The sequence below is a fragment of the Crinia signifera genome, chromosome 8, assembly GCF_055691185.1.
Source record: "Crinia signifera chromosome 8, ASM5569118v1, whole genome shotgun sequence".
Taxonomy (NCBI): domain Eukaryota; kingdom Metazoa; phylum Chordata; class Amphibia; order Anura; family Myobatrachidae; genus Crinia; species Crinia signifera.
Window position 1 is genome coordinate 22,514,914 of NC_139224.1, and position 19,520 is coordinate 22,534,433.

The window sequence follows — 19,520 nt, forward strand, 5'->3', positions numbered from 1 at the left end:
ATATAGTGCGCACCTTCGGACACCCCCCTGTCCATCAACGTCCCCTGCCAGACTGCCCCGTTTTACAGGGGTATTACAAAAGCACAATATGCGCTGCTGAGTGATCAGAGAGCATCCTGAAGGGGAAAAAAAAGTTTTTTTTTTTTATCTTCAGATTAAAGTGGCGGTATGGCATACCCCCGTATACCGCCCCACTTCGACCACTGTGCCAAACTAGATGTGGCACATGTGCTGTTGGATTTCTCTGGCATTATACTGTCAGTCAGATCCATGCAGGCTGCAGTGTGTAAAAATAGGAAAAAAAAACAAGCTGGCTGAAAGAGCCGGGGCTGGTATTAAAAAATCAGAAAACCAAACAGATAGGGGTTCCCCGATTTTTTTAAACCAGGCTCCAGGGCTGGGCCTGGTTCCCAAAATATTGGGGACAAAATGACTAGGGGTCCCCCGTATTTTAAGATCCAGTCAGCAGGGAAATGCCACAGCCGGGGGGGGGGGGAGACTTTTTATACAAGTCTCCCCGGCCAAAGCATTAACCCTACCGACCAGTCAGCCTGGCCAGGGGTCCTGGAGAAGTAGACCCTCCAGGACTTACTTGGCCAGGCTGAATCCTGTTGCTGTCCCCGGTACCCCTGGGCTGTGGGTACAGGGCTGATTTGAGTGTAAAAAAATAGAATAATAAACTATTGTCTTATACTGTGGAACTATGAGTCCTAGCAAGCCTCCCCCGCATGCTGGGACTTGGGGAACCACAAGTCCCAGCATGCGGGGCATTACATGGCCCGCTGGCACTTGTAGCTCCACAGTACAAGAAATATTTAAATTAACACACATATTTAAATTTACACATGAGAAATAAAACTTTAATACATACATTACACATACATACTGATTCTTACCTATCTTGAGTCCGTAGGTAGGTCCCTGGGTCCAGGGCTGCAGAGTCCGGGGTCCGAGGCTTCAGGGCTTCTGAAGAAATCCAAAGGGGTACCTGTGGAAGAAAATCTGGTACTTGTGTATTATCACGGCGCCCATGGCATACCATCGCATACCACTAATTAAGGTATGCGATGCCATGCAATGGGAGATGATTTTTGGGTCGTAAGACCCTGACTGTACAATACAATATCGCATCGCATGCCATTACAATGGCATGCAATGCGATGCAATCAGACCCAATTTTTAATTGTACAGGCACCCTGATGGGTGATTACTATGTTAAATGCACCCCCATTGTTAACGCCACCCCCACTATCAACGCCAACCCGAAGCGCGGCGAGCGGCGGCGGTACGCATCCTCCGACATTTTCATACCCCCACTATCCACGTCGGCGTGGAGTTGACTTTAGATAGTGTGGGGAGCCCGAAGCATGGTGAGCGCAGCGAGCCCCGCGAGGGGACGCAGAATACATGTGAAGTAATCCGCGTCCCCTCGCGGGGCTCGCTGCGCTCGCCACACTATCTAAAATCAACTCCACGCTGACGTGGATAGTGGGGGTATGAAAAGGTTGGAGGACTCTGCGCTCGCCACACTTCGGGTTGGCGTTTATAGTGGGGGTGGCATTAACAATGGGGGTGCATAGTAATCACCCATCAGGGTGCCTGTACAATTAAAAATCGTGTCGGATTGCATCGTATCGCATGCGATCGGATCGCATGTGATGCGATCCGACTGATACGATGCCCTACAATGGAAATCTTGGGCGCCGTGATAATACACAAGTACCAAAAATCTTACTCACCAAGGTCCTCCGACGAAGATCCCGTCCTCTTCTTTCCGCTGTAGTCCAGGTCTTCTTAAAAAAAAAAAGGCGTATGACCCGGCCGGTACCTGCTCATGGACTGAGGAGAGACGCTGATGTTTCATCTTCAGCGCCACTCCTCCGAATGATTCTATCGGCCAATCATGAGCTCAAGCCAAATACGCCAGGAAATTGAAGTCTATTTTCCTGGCGTATTTGGCTGGCCAAATATGCTACTTAGTGGCCGTATTTTCAAAGTAAATTAGGAATCACCATTCTTTTGAATGGTGATTCCTATTCGTATTTTCCAATGACGTAAACATTCGTATTTGTAAATTTTTTTTTTTGTTTCGAATTTAGGTTAGTAAATTTCCCCCTTAGTGTCGAAAACAAGTTGTCAGGACAAAAGTTTTACAAATAAAAGTGATATGTTATTACCAGACTTTATTTATGAAATATAAAGCCCTGTAGGTGCCACAGCATACCATCTGCTGCATTACTTATTACCAGCTGAGGGCACCAACACAAGCTGAATCATAAGTGCCCGAGTACTAGTCACTGCTTCTAACACATGTCTATCTATTGTAGCTAAAGTTATATCTATACATATACGTTTTCTGGTACAGCATTCCTAAATAATGATGTCAACGATCTGCGTGTCTTTGTAATAATAAATATCCAGATGCAGCTGATTGGCTGAAATTCTTCCCATTGACTAACATCAGTGAGATTGGTACTTGTGTATTATAGCGGCGCCCCCGATGTACATGGTACGATGAACGTATCGCATCGCATGCCATGTACCCGATGGCATGCGATGCGATGCAACGCGATTTTGACCCCCTATACGATGAAAAATCGTATAAGCACCCTAAAGGGTGCTTTTGAGCACCCTAATGGGTGCTTACAATGTTAAATGCACCCCCACGCCACCCCCCCCCCACTATAAATGTGAACCCGAAGCGTGGCGAGCGCAGCGAGCCCGCGAGGGGCGGCGGTACGCGTCCTACGACCTTTTCATACCCCCACTATCAACGTCGGCGTGGAGTTGAGAATAGAATAGTGTGGCGAGCGCAGCGAGCCACCGAGCCCGAAGCGTGGCGAGCGCAGCGAGCCCCGCGAGGGGACGCGGATACCTTCACAGGTAAACGCGTCCCTTCGCGGGCTTCACAGGTATCCGCGTTCCCTCGCACATGCTGCTCCTCAGTCCAGTGGTGGCTTGTTTTTTTTTTTACGCTGTGGATGCCTACTTGGACCAAAGAAGACATGATCTACACTATGGGCCTGATTCTGGTTCCCTTGCAAAAGCAAATTTTCTCTAATGACAAATCCATGTGCACTGCTAATGGGGCAGATGTAACATGTGCAGAGAGAGTTAGATTTGGGTGTTAATTTGTTTCTGTGCAGGCTGAATACTGTCTGCTTTATTTTTTACACTGTAATATACAGTAGATATCAGTTTGAAGTACAAACTCCACCCAAATCTAACTCTCTCTGCACATGTTACATCTGCCCCCCCCCCCCCCCAGTGCACATGGTTTTGCCCATTAAAGAGAGAATTTGCTTTTGCGAGTTAACCAGAATCAGGCCTCTATCTCAGCAAGTATATTTTTGTCACAGTTCCGTAATGGATTCTCCTGGACAAGAGGACAGATCTATGTGGGAAAATAGGTGAGTTAATTTATGTATGTATGAATGTATGTGCATATATGTAAATAAAATTGTACTTTCTATAGTGTATGTGTGTGTGTGTTTTAGTATTGGTTTTGATGTGGTACTACAAGTCCTAGCGGGCCCTTTATTTACCAGCATAAGGGTACTTGTGGTTCTCCAAGTACCTGCATGTATGTAAGTCTTGCTGGGAGTTATTGTTTCACAGCCAAACCTAAAATTGTAATTTATTTTTTTTACACAAAATTACTATCAACCCGGCACCTACAGGGGTGCCAGGGATAGCTCTGGGCTACAGCCCTGGCCTTGGATGGCCCAGGGTTGAGCAGTCACAGGGTTATTGAGACAGCCTGGGGACCTAACATAATACGTTTCCCCCTGGCTGTGGCATCACACCGCTGACTGTTGGAGCCCGGTGCTAGTTTTTAAAATACTAGGGAACCATTCTCAATTTTCTCCTGTATTTCGGTAACCAAGTCCACCTCAAAGTGCCTGGGGATGGTTATGCTTGGGTGGGTACCCCACAACATATATTTAATTACTTTTTATACAGAGAAGCATGCATGGATCTCACTGAGCCATGCATGGGTCTACAAACCCTAATGGAAATGGTGCCATATTTTCCATTTGTATTTTGAGCTGAATTTGCATGCGAATACACTCATACGAATGATTATAAATTTGGCGATCTATTAGAACTCTATGGCCATATGTGGCCGAGTTTTATCGATGGTCTATTAATTCGTAAATGCAAATTTGGCCAAGCTTTCTGTTCGTAAAAGTGGCAACTCATCCAAATTCACCCTTTTGTAACTGCTCCGATGTGCGAATACGTCTGCGAATAGGATCGAATGGGTACAATTGAGTAGATTTGTAACCTCTCGATCTTAGTAAATTTCCCTAGTGTCTAGGATTTACATTTACGTTTTAACATTAGTTTCCTACATTATTTTGAGTGTTAGCCAATACACATCTTATAATACTCCTTCATTATGCATCTCCTGATCCCCATTCGCTGTTTGGTTTGATTTACTTAGTATTGCAGATATAATACTCTTCTTATGTAGAAATGAAGATGACAAATATATATATTTTAAAATATACTCACAAAATTATAGCATATAGGCACTTACAGATATATAGGCTGGGTGACAGGGGTGGTCGCCCTGGGTCCCCCACACAGTGGCGTAACAATACCCCAGCGTAGCCCCGCAGGTGCTTGGAGGCACTGGATAGCTTGTCGGCGCTGGGGAGCTGCAGGGCTATTGGTAACATTGTCGGTGCTGGGTACCTGGTCCTGCCTCTGTTCCGACTCTGCAACTGGGTCATGCCACGTCTGCCTGGATGAAAATGTTCTTCCCAAAATGACCACCGAATCCTCTGGCATTCATAATTACTGTCTTCAATTAGGCAGCAGACATTTTTGGAAGGACATTTTCATTGCTGGCAAGCGCAGATAAGGCAACAGCATTGGACGGAGGTGGGAGGGAGGAGGAAACCCCAGGCAACGAGTTGGTAACCAGCCTCCGGACACAACTGACCCCAGGGGACAGAGATTGAATGGGAGGCAAGTTTGTTGTCCAGGGCCCCCACAGACCTTAATCCAGCCCTGTATATAGGCCTATTTGGAATTACTGTACTCAGCCTATGTTAGATGGACCCTTCCCACGACATTTCCAACTCTCGTAGGGGCCCATTTACGATGAGATTTTTGTGGCTTTTTTCCCAATAACAACATTTATTGAGAAACATTTCCCAATATCCTGGGATCTGGATGATAGTTGACAGCCAATAGGTTGACACCATATGGTCGTTATTGACCAGATTGACATATGCGTTGGGTTGACACATGCAAAATATTGACACTGCAATGGTTGGCAAATTAAAAAATCGACATAAGATCTTTTAGATTTCTTTTATTTTTACTTTTTCATACACCTGGACTCCGACTAGAAACGGTAGAGTGCCTGAAGCATGGCGAGCGAAGCAGTACACAAATTTGGGGTCCATGTTATCAAATCTACAAATTGACACCAAAAAATACATAATTTTTTTTTTTTTTATGTTGATTTATATGCTTGTGTTGACCTTTCGTGTATGCGTTGACTTTGTGCCTGTAGACCTTTAGGGGTTGACCTTGACACTGCTGACCTGTTCATTTTCGATCTAAGCTTGGCCTATGCAGCTAACACCATTTGAAGATGGCATTAGCCTGTTAGCATAATTAGCCGGCAGGGGTTTCCTTTGGAACCCTCAACGGAATTGGCCACCATGCATGCACAGGAGTCCTCTTCCACTCCAAGCCCATCACAGGGATGGGCTTCTTTCTGAGCCTCGTACCTGCACTTGCTCCTTATTACATCCTGCCTAATATTGCACCCAGATCGCAATTCAAATGGGAATATTGATAAATGGGCCCTTGATAGAGCAAGCGCAAAAGAAGAAGCAGTTGACTGTGATCGGAAAGCCACCACCCAGACAGAAAGTAAAAATGTCCTATGCAAAATAGTGAATGCATGGCAAATCACTATGCATTCGCAGATCCATTTGCAAAGCCCGGAACATCGAAGAGTACCTTCCATCTCTGCAAATTGTAAGTCTGAGGCTTTCACTAATTTATAACTAGGATGGGATGGAAGTGGTCAGCGCCGATGTCAGAGACCCTCCCCAAAAATTCCTGTGCACACCTGTGTTTTTTTTTCTCAAAGACACCCATAAAACGCCATGTTTACGCCAATAAACGCTGGCTTCCTGTCAATCAAACTGTGACTGCTATGCGTTTAATTAGCGATAAATGCTGAATCAGTCATTCTATAGGAAAATTGGTGCACATCTTCTATAGACATGCACAGTACAGATTTATATAAATTCATTTTAATCACTAAAAAACAAAGACAAAATTACATTTAATTTGAGAAGTTTATTGAAAATGGGTAAATATGAAATAAGCACATCACAATCAATGTACCAAAAAGGATTTTGTTTGTTTTCTTCTGTTTAAACGTTGCAAAAATTCCTTCTCAACTTTAAAAGAGTTTTCTGGAAATCGTTATCTACACATTTCCAGTTGGTTATAAAAAAAAACAGTTCCTTTCAAAAAGATCGCTAAGTATTTTGTATAAAAGAGAGAAAGTTTCATTATAACAATGCATAAAAGTAGGATAAAGAACTTAAGTAGTCCTTGAGGTTTAAATATTGAATTAACAACAAGCGCTTACTAGAGTAAAATAATTTACAACATTCTTATTTAGTATATTGTAAATAATTTACATTCCGTTACATATTTACATTTATTTAAAACAATGCATATTTGCAAATTCAATTTATTTTGAAAAAAATCTTACAATATATTGTAGATACCACATTTACATTCACAACAAATTACATAAAAAAAAAACTACCACTTTATGTGTATTTACTACAAAGCTTTACAAACAAACAAAAAAGTTGAAAATGGAGAAAGAGGGCAAATAATCCTTCATTAAATTAAAATGGAAATAATTTTCACATTTTTAGTGTACATATACTTGTAAATTCATAACTCAATCTAAAGCATACTGGCGTAGTAGTTTCTTAACTCTCCAGCACTCCCATACTCCGTACCACATTAGCGATACCCCTTTCACGCAAAAATGCAAATTACCGGGTAAAACATTTCTACCCGGTAATCTTCCGTTCAACAATTTCTTGTGAGAACGGGTCAACCCGGATCAAAATTCTGGGTCTTTCAACCAAGATATTTACCAGGGTTGAAGACCTGGGAGTTTCGACCCGGGTTAACCCTTTCACACAGAAGAAATAACCCTATTAACCCTTTGAGTGCCGAGTGAATATTTTGTACATCTCTCACAGAGATGTTGGCACACAAATGGATAATTGGCAAATTACCCTGTAGAAATGCTTGACCTGGTAATTTGCTTTTCTGTGGGAAAGGGGGGTTAGGCTAGGACCTGCAAAACAACCCGGCACTCAAATGCTGAGTAAAAGCCAGAATTTAGGGAGTGCTTTGCCTGAAAGTGGTATTAGTAATACCCAATGCTGCAAATGTGAAGCCATCCAAAAAAGCTGCGAAGCCACCTAAAAATGAGGTTGTGCATATCATGGTGATATAAAAGTGAAATACAGTACATGGTAAGAAGTTTATACTATAGTGCTAACTTAGAGCCCTTGTATTAATATGTTTATGTTACAATGTCATTGTGAGCACAGAGAAGCAAGGATCAAAATTTGCAGCTTGGCAAAACCATGTTGGACTGCAGGGAAGAGTCGCATTGTGGTTAGTTGAAGCCACCCATTAGAGTTGGGAGGGGTGTGTTCTAGCACAACTGAATATTATTGTAAAAGAAAGCAGTATTTCTGTGCTGCATGCAAACTCAGCAAATATTCACCCTACATGCACACAAAAAAACCCATAGAAAAAGCATTTCAACCTAGTTTATCTAGGTGCAAAGATGAAATACCGGCAGTCAGGGTCCCAAAAGTCAGAAGACCGACAGTGGGTTCCCAATGGCTGCAATTTCGACAGATGGCAGTATTTTTCCTAACCCACCCCTCCCGCAGCCTACAACTAACCTCACATGCAGCCTATACCTGTCCTAGTGATTAACCCCAATCCCTATACTTACCTCTAGGATTTTTTTTTGGTGGCATACCAGTGCAAAGATACTCCTATTTTTTTTTTTTTTTGCTCCCAACTCCACCCCATGGTGCATATGGAAAAGTAGGGTAGAAATCAATTCTTGCATTTCCCCAACATGGTTATCACTTACAATCCCCTTCCTAAATCTTCCATTTGCAGTGGAAGAGGGGATCCACACTCAAAAAATGCCCTAGTTTGAAGGCTTTGGGTAGCAATAGCACTGATAAATGTTTTCACCCTTTAATGTACATCCGCTGACTGCTTGCTAATATTAATATTTTACATGGGCAGATTTTATAGCTGCTAAATAAATAACTGGATTATAGTATTATAGCACCAAAAAGTATACAGTGTTTACCTGTATTTCCAACGTCTACTGTATATATCAATTTAAGAATTATGAACTCATGTAAAACCACTAATGAATATTACTGATTACTAAAAGGTGTATAACTGAGCTACATGCACTTACATATTAATTTGTATATCTATTTGAAACACTCTATTCCATAAATTTGACACTTGCACTTGCTTAAAGACTTTATCGCAGGGCAAATTTGGTCTAAAAATGGGCAAAATCATGCAATCGTGCACTGCAGGTGGGGCAGATGTAACATGTGCAGAGAGAGTTAGATTTGGGTTAAAATTAAAATCTAAATTGCAGTGTAAGGATAAAGCAGCCAGTATTTACCCTGCACAGAAACAAAATAACTCACTCAAATCTAACTCTCTCTCTCTCTGCTCATGTTACATCTGACCCACCTGCAGTGCAGTATGGTTTTGCCCATTTTGAGAACTAATTTGTCCTGGGATCTGAATTAGTCCCACAGTACACAAGACCTGAGAATGCCCACCATGAAGCAAAGGAAGAGATTGGCTTACCCTAAACCTGTCATCTTCCAATCTCAGGGGTGAATTTATGAAGCTTGGAGAAGTGTTATCTATCCCCATAAAGAACGTTATGAGCAAGGTGATAATGGTTCAGCCAATCAGCTCTTACCTGTCAATTTACATATTGTAGCTGATTGGCTGAACCATTATCACCTTGCTCATAACGTTCTTTATGGGGATAGATAACACTTCTCCAAGCTTCATAAATTCACCCCATAGTAACAAGACCCACTGATTCTGCAAGTGGCTGGGACAGAATGCCTGATCTCCTTAATAAATGTAGGGTCTGCACATGTGCCGCTTGCCTAAAATTGAATAGTTTATTTGGGCTCACATTCCAGATAGGAACATTTAGTAACTTGACTCAAGTAGTATGACATCATCAGATATAACAAAGTAAAGTTGCGTAACTAAATGACTGACTCATGCCTATGTCTGGGAAGCACCTGTCTGACAGGGCAGTACCAGCATTTCATGTACTTTTCCCACTGACTTTAATACTCTGAAAACTATTTCTTTTAAACAAGCTTGTTAGAAAGAAGCCACTGTACAGGACTTCAACTCACGTACCAGCAGAATCCAGCCAGTCCTGTTCATTCAGGTTATATAAAAAAGAATGTAGGGGAAACTGTAGCCTACTAAAACATCTGGGTAAAAGAGAGGTATGGTTTGTACTTGGAAATCCTCATACCCCTTTCACATCGCACAAAATTACCGGGTTCATGCAGGTTTCTTGCCAGTTCGACCTTGTAATTGGTGCGATGTGAAAGGGGATACCGGTTACAGCTAACCGGTAGCAACACGTCAATACCAACCAGGTAAAAAGAAGGGTTCTTACCGGTTCTGTGCAGTGTGAATGGGTTAATCGGGTTGAGCGACCCGTTTCCCATTCACACTATGGAGGAGGCAGCGCTTGAAGCAGTGCCAGCTCTAAGCGTTGCCTCCTCCCCCACCCCCGATGACTCTACGCCACGCCCCCACATTCCGTCCTCGAACCGACCGATGCGATCTGAACAGACTGCATGTGCAGGGTCGCACCGGGACCGAACCATTTCAAAGTCCCGGTGCGACCCTGCATTTGCGGTCTGAAAGCAGTATGAGTTAGCATAATCTGAAAATGATAATAGGTAAAGCTGACACTGCTAAAAGTTCATAGATACTTTACTCAGTAGAAGGACTACACACACACACTAGAAAAAAAGAGTATCTGTCAGAGTCTCATAATTATACCTGGTAGCTTTTTGTGCTGTTCTGTAAGTTTTACATTTTAGTATTATTAAAATTCTGTCCAAAATGTATAACTTATTTTACCATTTCCCAACTGTTGGACCCATGACATAAACAGCATTTGCTAAGTGACACACTGACTATTAAAATCGGATTTATTACAACAATGTAGATAATTAATGTAGCCTGAACACATATTTGATCCCGTCTAGTAAACATAAATGTTATTGATTAATCAGCTCAGCTCTAGTTATTGAATGGATGTTGAATTTCGAATCTTTCTCATAGAACAATCCAGTGTTATACCACTTCGGCTGAGCACTAAGCTGCTGGATATTTTGCATTGTGCTCCTCTACAAGACAAGGATATGCTAAATTTCACCCCAAAGGCTGATTTCTATGTGACTGATGGGAAGACATGGCTACTGTATTAGCATAGAACTTTTCAAGCAGAGCAAAGCAGCCTGTCGGGACGCCTGTAATTCAGACAGATCAGGGATAAAAGTGTCTCACCAATTAGAGCCAACTGGCTTCTTGCTAGCATTTGTCAAGACCATTCTATAAAGTGATAGGCTGAAGCTGATTGGTTGCAATGGGAAACTTCTCCACTTTCCCGGCCATTGTGAGGGAGGGCCTCTGACATCAGCAGCCGCCTACTTTTCTCCACGGCCTCTGCAGAGCTGAGTAAGTCTAGACTTGGCGTTACGAACAGGGGGGAATCCATTCAATGATGAGTGATTCTGAATGGATTTTCCCCCCTGTGTGCACAGCTGCAATCACATTCCCAGCCGTGCACGTGGGCAGGATTTCACTTGCGCAGGACAGCTTTTACTTGCTCGCTGGGCTCGGAAAACGCACAGCCCAGTGAGCAGATCTGAATTGGGCCCATAGTCACGTATGACAATAGTACATAACCGTACCTGGATGATATGAAGGCATTGGTTAAAGATACTGACAGATGCAAGAATGATAAATCAAAAAGCAGTTCTAGAGGATTAGGTGCAGACCGATACACGGAAGTATGTAAGGTCCCCTATATACCATCCAATAATGACAAATGTATAAAGCACATGTTCCTCTGACAGGGATGGTGGCCCCTCTCAGCTCTGGTCCCCATAGCAGCTACACCCCCTGCTCCTATGGTAGTTATGCCCTCGGTAGTGGACCCCTGACACAATGCACAGCATGACATTAGCCTGCTCTTAGAGCGGCCCATATACAATTATTCAACCCATTATACCCTATCAACATTCATGTTGGAAATGTCGCAATTGTAAGTTACGTTTTTTATTCCTACAGTTGTAGCTTTTTCCCCTAATAATACATCGTCAGCCGCACAATGACCCCGTTAACCTATATTAATCTTTTGGCACATAGATCATTTTACTTTAATAGCAGTTGAGGCGACCTCTTATAACCGGTCCACACAACCAATGCCAGATCCATTTCAAAGAAAACAGTGTTATGCAAATCTAAAGACATGTCTAGGTCACCAATGTATGAAGATGTAAACACAGATAAGTAACTATTTACATAATGCTTGGCACATATTGCAGGTGATCTAATCTACAAATGGCCATGTATAACAACAGCAGAGGCATTTCCTTATCACGGCATACATCACACTCATAGAGGATCCCCAGTAAGACCTATATATGTATGATGTCATAGGACACCAGCTGCATACCTAATAGGGAATAATTCCACGAAACCAGTAATTGGCATGACAGCTCAGTCAGTGGGTTCTTCAGCAGGCAGATTTCCCAATGTATCCTCAGTGGATTACTGGTTCCTGGACACACAGGTGATAGGAGTACTGTTATATAGGCATAGACCTTCCAGCACACAACACTGCACCCAGACTATGAGATATATATATATATATATATATAAATAAATATATATATATATATATATATATATATATATATATATATATATATATATATATATATATATATATATATATATATATATTGCATGACAGATCCTGGTGCAGTGTGTCACTATCTCACCCAAACCACATCTTTGGCTGAGATTGGTTATAATGAAACATGATTTCTTTGCATATTCCAAATACACAGGTGTAGATAGAGAGAGGTTACAATGGATTCATCTTATGTATCAATGTATGGCTCTCTCTGTGTCTGTGGGTTCCTGCAAGGCAAATGAGCCTTCAAGCAGAGCCTGACTTCTTTGTTCAGCATGAAGCAGACAATGGGGTTCACCCCAGCCTGGGCAAACGTCAGCCAGACTGCCACAGTCAGGTAGCCCTGTGGCAAGGGGGCAGACCGCAGGAAGACCCTCATGTAGCAGGCCACCAGGTAAGGGGCCCAGAGGAGGAGGAAGAGGAAGGTGATGACATAGAACATCTTGCACAGCCTCTTCTCTTGCTTGAACTCCTCCAGCACCAGCAGCCTCTTGATCTGGTTCTGAGTGGTCTGCCTCATGCCCACCAGGGTGGGTGGCGTGGGGCCCCTCCCGAACCCTGCAATCCAGTTGGCAGCGGCCTGCCCTGCGGCCCCCGGCCCGTGGAAGCTCCAGTTCTGGCTGATGGCTGGGGTTAGCTGGGCTGGCTTCATTTTCCGGTGGTCATAGATGAAGAACAGCAGCTTCATGTAGATGAAATGAGTGGCACCCACAATGAAGGCCAGCATGAGCAGGAAGCCCAGGCTGTCATTGGCTTTGACATAGCGGTGCTCAAAGGTGCACTGGTCCTCCTCCCTGATGAACTTGTAGGTGCCCACCTCGAAGACTGGGGGCAAGGCCATGGCCATGGAGAGGATCCAGGCCATGGCAATGACCATGGCACATGCCCAGCCTGTCATCCTCTTGCAGTAGAAGCGGTGGTGGGCTATGGCCATGTACCTGGTCAGGCTGATGGACAGCAGCATGAAGGCGGTGTGGAAGCAGAGCAGGACCGAGCCAAAGGCCATGATCCTGCAGCTCCTCTTGCTGTGCAGCCACTGAGAGCCGCTGCTGATGGACCTCAGCACCAGGGGGAAACAAAGCAGGCAGCGGATGGTATCGCCCAGGCACAGGTCCAGCATCAGGTAATATGGGGCTCTGTGCAGGCTCCGGTCCCGCAGGGTGAGCAGGGCAAACAGCAGATTGCCAAGCAGGCTCACGCAGGCGATGATGCCCAGGGATGCCAGCTTGCCCACCGTGCCAGGGCTGACGTCGGTGGGCAGGATGGATGCATTGCTCTTCTCCAGCTCCTGACCAGCCATGGAGACAGCTGCAGCCGTCAGGATCCCTTCCAAGTCATGTGCAGATAAGGAATACTATCATCATCATCCTCACCAGCAGCAGTTGCAGCAGCCCAGGCACCGGGGTAATAATGCACTGTGCTACATGCACACACAGCCCACGTCTGATTGCAGCAGCAGGGCCATCATCTGTCCAATGGTGCCAATCCCCGGGAGCCGGGCATGCACGGAGGCAGCAGGTACACTGATGTCATCTCCCTGCGATCGCTGCTCGTCTCATGCATCAATGGATGATAGATGTTCTCCTTCTCTGCCCTTCCCTGCAGACGTGCTGCTGCCGACAGACTGCTGCTGTGAGGACGCCTGCTATAGGGAGTGCACGGGAGACAATGCAGGGATCAGGCTGGGTAGGCTGGGCGGTGTACTCCACTGATTCCCAGTGATCAGCAGGGTAATGTATGAGCAGCAGTCTGCGGGTGTTATATAGGTGGGCTGGAGTCAGATGTCCTATCTATCTATCTATCTATCTATCTATCTATCTATCTATCTATCTATCTATCTATCTACCTCCCCACCTATATCTATCTATCTATCTATCTATCTATCTATCTCCCCACCTATATCTATCTATCTATCTATCTATCTATCTATCTATCTATCTATCTATCTATCTATCTATTTATCTATATCTATCTATCTATCTATCTACCTTCCCACCTATATCTATCTATCTATCTATATATCTATCTATCTATCTATCTACCTCCCCACCTATATCTATCTATCTATCTATCTATCTATCTATCTATATCTATCTATCTATCTATCTACCTCCCCACCTATATCTATAATCTATCTATCTATCTATCTATCTATCTATCTATCTATCTATATCTATCTATCTATCTATCTATCTCTCCACCTATCCAAATCTATCTATCTCTCCACCTATCCATATCTATCTATCTCTCCATCTATCCATATCTATCTATCTATCTATCTATCTATCTAATCTATCTATCTGTCTATCTATCTATCTATCTCTCTATCTACATCCCCACCTACATCTATCTATCTATCTACATCCCTACCTACATCTATCTATCTATCTATCTATCTATCTATCTATCTATCTGTCTGTCTGTCTGTCTGTCTGTCTATATATCTATCTCTCCACCAATCCATCTCTCTCTCTCTCTCTATCTCCCGACCTATAAAAATCTATCTATCTCTCCACCTATCCATCTCTCTCTATATATATATATCCCGACTTACCTATCCAAATCTATCTATCTCTCCACGTATCTATAATCTATCTATCTCTCCACCTATCCATATCTATCTAGCCGGGTGCCGGACGGGATTCCGACAGTCATTACTCCGACGTCGGAATCCACACTGCTCCCTCGTGGGGGTCCACGACCCCCATAGAGGGAGAATAAAATAGGTGGCGAGCGCAGCTCACCACCGTGCTCGCAGCGAGCCCGCAAGGGGCTTCATTGCGCTCCCCACACTGTGCAGTCGGGATTCAGACGTCTGACTGTCGGAATCCTGACCTTTGGGTATTTATACCACACCCATCTAGCCACCTATCCATATCTATCTATCTATCTATCTTTCTATTTATCTATCTATCTCTCCATCTATCCATATCTATATATCTCTCCATCTATCTATCCATATCTATTTATCTATCTATCTATCTATCTATCTCTCCATCTATCTATCCATATCTCTCTTTCTCTCTCTCTCTCTATATATATATATATACATACACCCACCTATCCAAATCTATCTATCCACCTTTCCGTATTATCTATCTACCTCCTGTCAGGCGGCGACTTGGCCGCCGCCGCCTCCGGGCTGCCTCCCCAAGCTCCGGCGGCGGTGATATTACCGGGGTCTCGGGGGCAGAGGCATCATGTGGCCATGTTCTTCTGCCTGTCGGCCAGAGGTCTACATCGGCTGGCTGGTCCTGACCTGCACTACATCCTCCGATTCGTCCACACACAGTCTGTGCTGCTGCCGCCGCCATGGTAGTCGGACCACAGCAGGCTGTCACCTTGCACTAGGCTGCTGCTGCCAGGTTGCACTGGTGAGCAGCAGCCGTGCAGGGAGAGATCAGGTTAGGCCGGGTGGGGAGTGTTGTTCGATTAGCGTGCCAGGCAGTGGCGGCGGCAGCAGCAGGAGGACATGCCGGGCTACTGTCTGTCTCTTCTCCACACTTGAGAAGTTGTGCTGTGCCTCTGTCTGTGCTAACTGCTGGTCCCTGAACACAGTGTCTGCCCTCTCCCTGTCAGGAGGCCAATCCCGGGATTTACCTTCTTTCAATCCCAGGATTGAAAAAAATGGCCTGGGATTGGCCTCCCTAGTTGTAGCCCTAGCAGCACTCTGTCATTTGGCAGTCTGTCTCCGTGTGTTCCTGATCCTGCTTTGGAGTCAATACCAGCTTCTGGTGTCCAGCCTCAGTGTTCCCCTGTCCATGTCTGCTCATCATCTCTCAGATAAGTCAGGGGTCATACCATTTATTTCTTTGCTATATTTAACACCCTCTGCATTGTTGCAGTTACCAGCACAGGAGGGTTTCCCCTGGTTTAGGACCAGTCTGTCCCTGTGCTGGTATTCAGTTGTTTTTTTGTATTGTTGTGCATTGTTGCACATCTCAGTTCTTGGGTTGTGTACTCCCAGATTACATCTGTGCATTGTTGCACACGTAGGGCCTGTATAATCTCCCTACCTTGCAACCCCTTCAAACTCCTGTGAGCAGCCTTATCCTACGTAAGTCCTGGCGGCACCGGCTTGTGGCCGGACCAAATTTGGCCCCACAAACTTGCTGTTGTAGGTGAAGCCTTGGCCTGCAGGAGGCCAACAGAACCTTTGAGCGGTTGCAACTGGGTCCACACACTGAGTCTCTCCTAACATCTCCCCACCTATCCATATCTAACTCCCCCCCTCCCCCCCCCCCCCAACCTGTCCTTATCAATCTTTCTAGCTATCTACAGAAGGCAGTGGCTGCAGGAGCTTTGCATTCCAGATATTGGTAAATTCAGCAGCATTGTATCCCTTATAGAAACCTACGGGAATACAGCTGCGAGGACAGGAGGGGTAACAGCAGATATCGGAGAATAAGCCGCATATATTAAATGATAAATGGGCCCCTCGCTTTTTCTCTCTTTTTCTGTTGTTCTCTCTCCCACCCCCCTTTCTCTTTGTGTCTCTCTCTCCCTCTCTGTGTCTGTGTATCTCTCCCCCCTCTCTCTCTGTCTCTCTCTTTCTCTTCTCTCTCCCTCTCTGTGTCTGTGTGTCTCTCTGTCTCTCTCTCTCTCTGTTTGTGTTGCTCTCTCCTCCCTCTCTCTCTCTCTGGGTCTCTCCCTCTTCTCTCTCCCTCTCTCTCTCCCTCTCTCTCTCCATATAGTTATGTATCTATCCCACCTGTTGGGGTGTAAGCAGTTAAATTACCAGCACTGGAATCCCAAATCTCTTGATGTGTCCTCATCCATCTTCTCCATATATGCCACGAAGCAGGAGATGTTGTGTGTCAAGTCCGGAGCAACCTGTTAGCCCACTCACGCCATACACGCCACTGTATTCTAGGAAAACACGAGTGACCGGCTGAAACCCAAGAATGCGCTAATATTGGACGACTGACGTATATCTTTTGGTCATTTGGAAAATCAATGTGTACGCATTGTGGGCCTAATTCAGACCTGATCGCAGGACAAATTTGTTCACAAAACGCTGGAAAGCAGACAGTGGTCGCTCAGACAACCTGATGCAATCCGCTTGATCTATTCCTGAAATTTGAACCACCTACAGTGAAATATGCAGGTACACAGCAGCCACTTCCGGCAAGGGTTCCGGGGGAATTGCCCATCCGGTAATGCGTTGTGTAGCCCATAGGCTAAAATGTGCAAACAACATTATCAGCTGCAGGGCCAATATCCAGCTTACTTAGCATTCAGGACATGAAAAACCAGGCAGCATCACATCCCCCAGATGTCATGACATCATGCGGAAGTCAGTGCAATGCTCCTCTGGGAACGTTTTGGTTGGCCAGGATATCTTTATGGGGCCCATTTGGAGCGGCTGGGCCCTAGCTAGGCCCTAGTTTGCCTTGTGGAAAATCCATACAGGTACACGTGGCACAATGGAGGTCATTCTGGTTGGCTTGCTAAGCAGTGGTAGTTTGCTGCTTAGTGAGCCTTGTAACGCCGCCCGCCGGGCAAGCAAATGTCCGCCCCCTGCCTTGCGAATATCCCTGCTGCACTGCGTATGGATATTTTGCATAAAAATTATTATTATTATCTTGCCGTAAAGCCATTATCAAGGGGCCGCAGGCACATCTGGATGATTCATTGTGCGGGATGCGGTCATTTGGTCTACAGCATGATGGTCAACAGTCATTAGGTCGACACCATTAGGTCGACATGGGAAAAGGTGGACATGGGTCTAGGTCAACATGAGAAAAGGTGGACATGGGTCTAGGTCGACATGGTTCTAGGTGGACATGGTTCTAGGTTGAAAGGTCATTAGTTCGACAGGGTCTAGGTCGACATGGGGTTTTTCCCTGTTTTTTTGAGCTGACATGTGCCGACAGGCGGTATTTCATGCCCTACCATCCACTAGGGCATGGTGGGAGAATAAAATAGTGTGCTGAGCATAGCGAGGCCCCGTGCCCGACGCATTGTGAGCGATGCAAGGGGATGCGGTGCACTTTAAACGGTGTCCATGTCGCCTGTGTTGACATTCAGGTCAAAACACAGTTAAAAGCCCCATGTCGATCTTTTGACTGTCGGCCTAGACATTGTCTAACTAATGTCCTGTCGAACTAATGACCTGTCAAAATAATGACATTTTGATCTATAACCATGTGGACCTGTTCCCATGTCGACCTTTTCCCATGTCGACCCAATGGTGTCGACCATCATGCTGTAGACCAAATGATCCCAACCCCAATTATGCAACCTAGGCTCTTGCCTAGGGCACAGTAAGCACTGGGCCAATAAGATAACCCATTTTATGTCTCTTGTTAATAGAGGGTGGAAGCTGTTTTCCAAGCCAATAGTATCCCTTTTCCACTTCTGCTAAAAACTTGGGTTATGGCTGTGATAACCCGAGAGCGGCTCAATGGAAAAGGGTCTTATTCAGGTTCTAACTACTAACATCAGAGGAGAGGAGTTTCCCATTGAGCTGTGAGGGAGAGCGTCATATTACCGATGAAAGAAACATTACATTTTTATTTGAATTAATGCATGATCAGAAAGTGAACTTAATAACATTGAAATCATAGAAAGCCATGAAAGCACGAGGAGAACATGCAAACGTCACTTTGTTAGAGCCTTGGTGGGTATTGAAGCCAAGACCTCAGTTCTGTGAGGCAGCCATGATAAACATTGCCTGTCTCAGTGATAACCATGGTTCATTTAAAAGCAAAATAATACTGAGGATATGTTAAGAAAGCAATAAACTTACAAGAACAGGAAAGAGTTACCAATGAGGGTGTGTGTATGTGTGTGAGTGTGTGTATGTGTGTGAGTGTGTGTATGTGTGTAAGTCCCCCTATACGTGTTATAAAATGCTCTGAAGCCAAATTTCCCACCTTGGTTTAGTATTACACAGCGATAAATCTCCAGTGTGTACCAGCGATATATCTGTGAACAGCATTAGTCCGATCTGACAGAGTGAATCTGCAGCAGTTTCAATATGTAGGGTTCGACCCGATGTGCTCGGGACGACGCATCGGGTCAGAGAGGATGTCAAATATATACGATGTGGGTCGATTTCTTGGCGTGATCCGTCGGGATCCGGTGAAATTTCCAGGCTCAGCTGCGCTGCCGCAGCGGGCTGTCCCGGAAAATTTCCGGGCATACCACGTTTTGCATTAGGTGCCCGCCAGTGGTGCTCCACTGGAGCACCACTGACGCACTACCTTTAGGGGTCCCCCCGTCACCCCCCCTCCGTCCTGTCGCCCCCACCCCCTCCACTCCGGCGATCGTACACCGCCGGAGCTCCCCTGCCGCCAATCACTATTTGTATCAGTGACGTAGGCGGCAGGCTTGGGGATGGCCGGCGCGGTTTGGGAGTGTTCAGGCACCCGAGTCCTCCCGAGCCGACACGAAACATCCCCGAGCCTGCCGCCTGTGT

The 19,520-nt window shown here is 45.1% G+C and overlaps 1 protein-coding gene across 1 annotated transcript; it reads right to left on the reverse strand.

The window, feature by feature from the left end:
* Positions 1 to 6,315: 6,315 nt before the first annotated feature.
* On the reverse strand, positions 6,316 to 13,888 carry GPR27 (G protein-coupled receptor 27). Its single transcript, XM_083155976.1, has one exon. The coding sequence runs from the start codon at positions 13,395 to 13,397 to the stop codon at positions 12,285 to 12,287; it is 1,113 nt and encodes a 370-aa protein (XP_083012102.1). The 5' UTR covers positions 13,398 to 13,888; the 3' UTR covers positions 6,316 to 12,284.
* Positions 13,889 to 19,520: the final 5,632 nt, after the last annotated feature.

Excerpts from the sequence above, each read along its gene's own strand:
- GPR27 (XM_083155976.1), bottom strand. The coding sequence starts at position 13,397 with ATGGCTGGTCAGGAGCTGGAGAAGAGCAATGCATCCATCCTGCCCACC.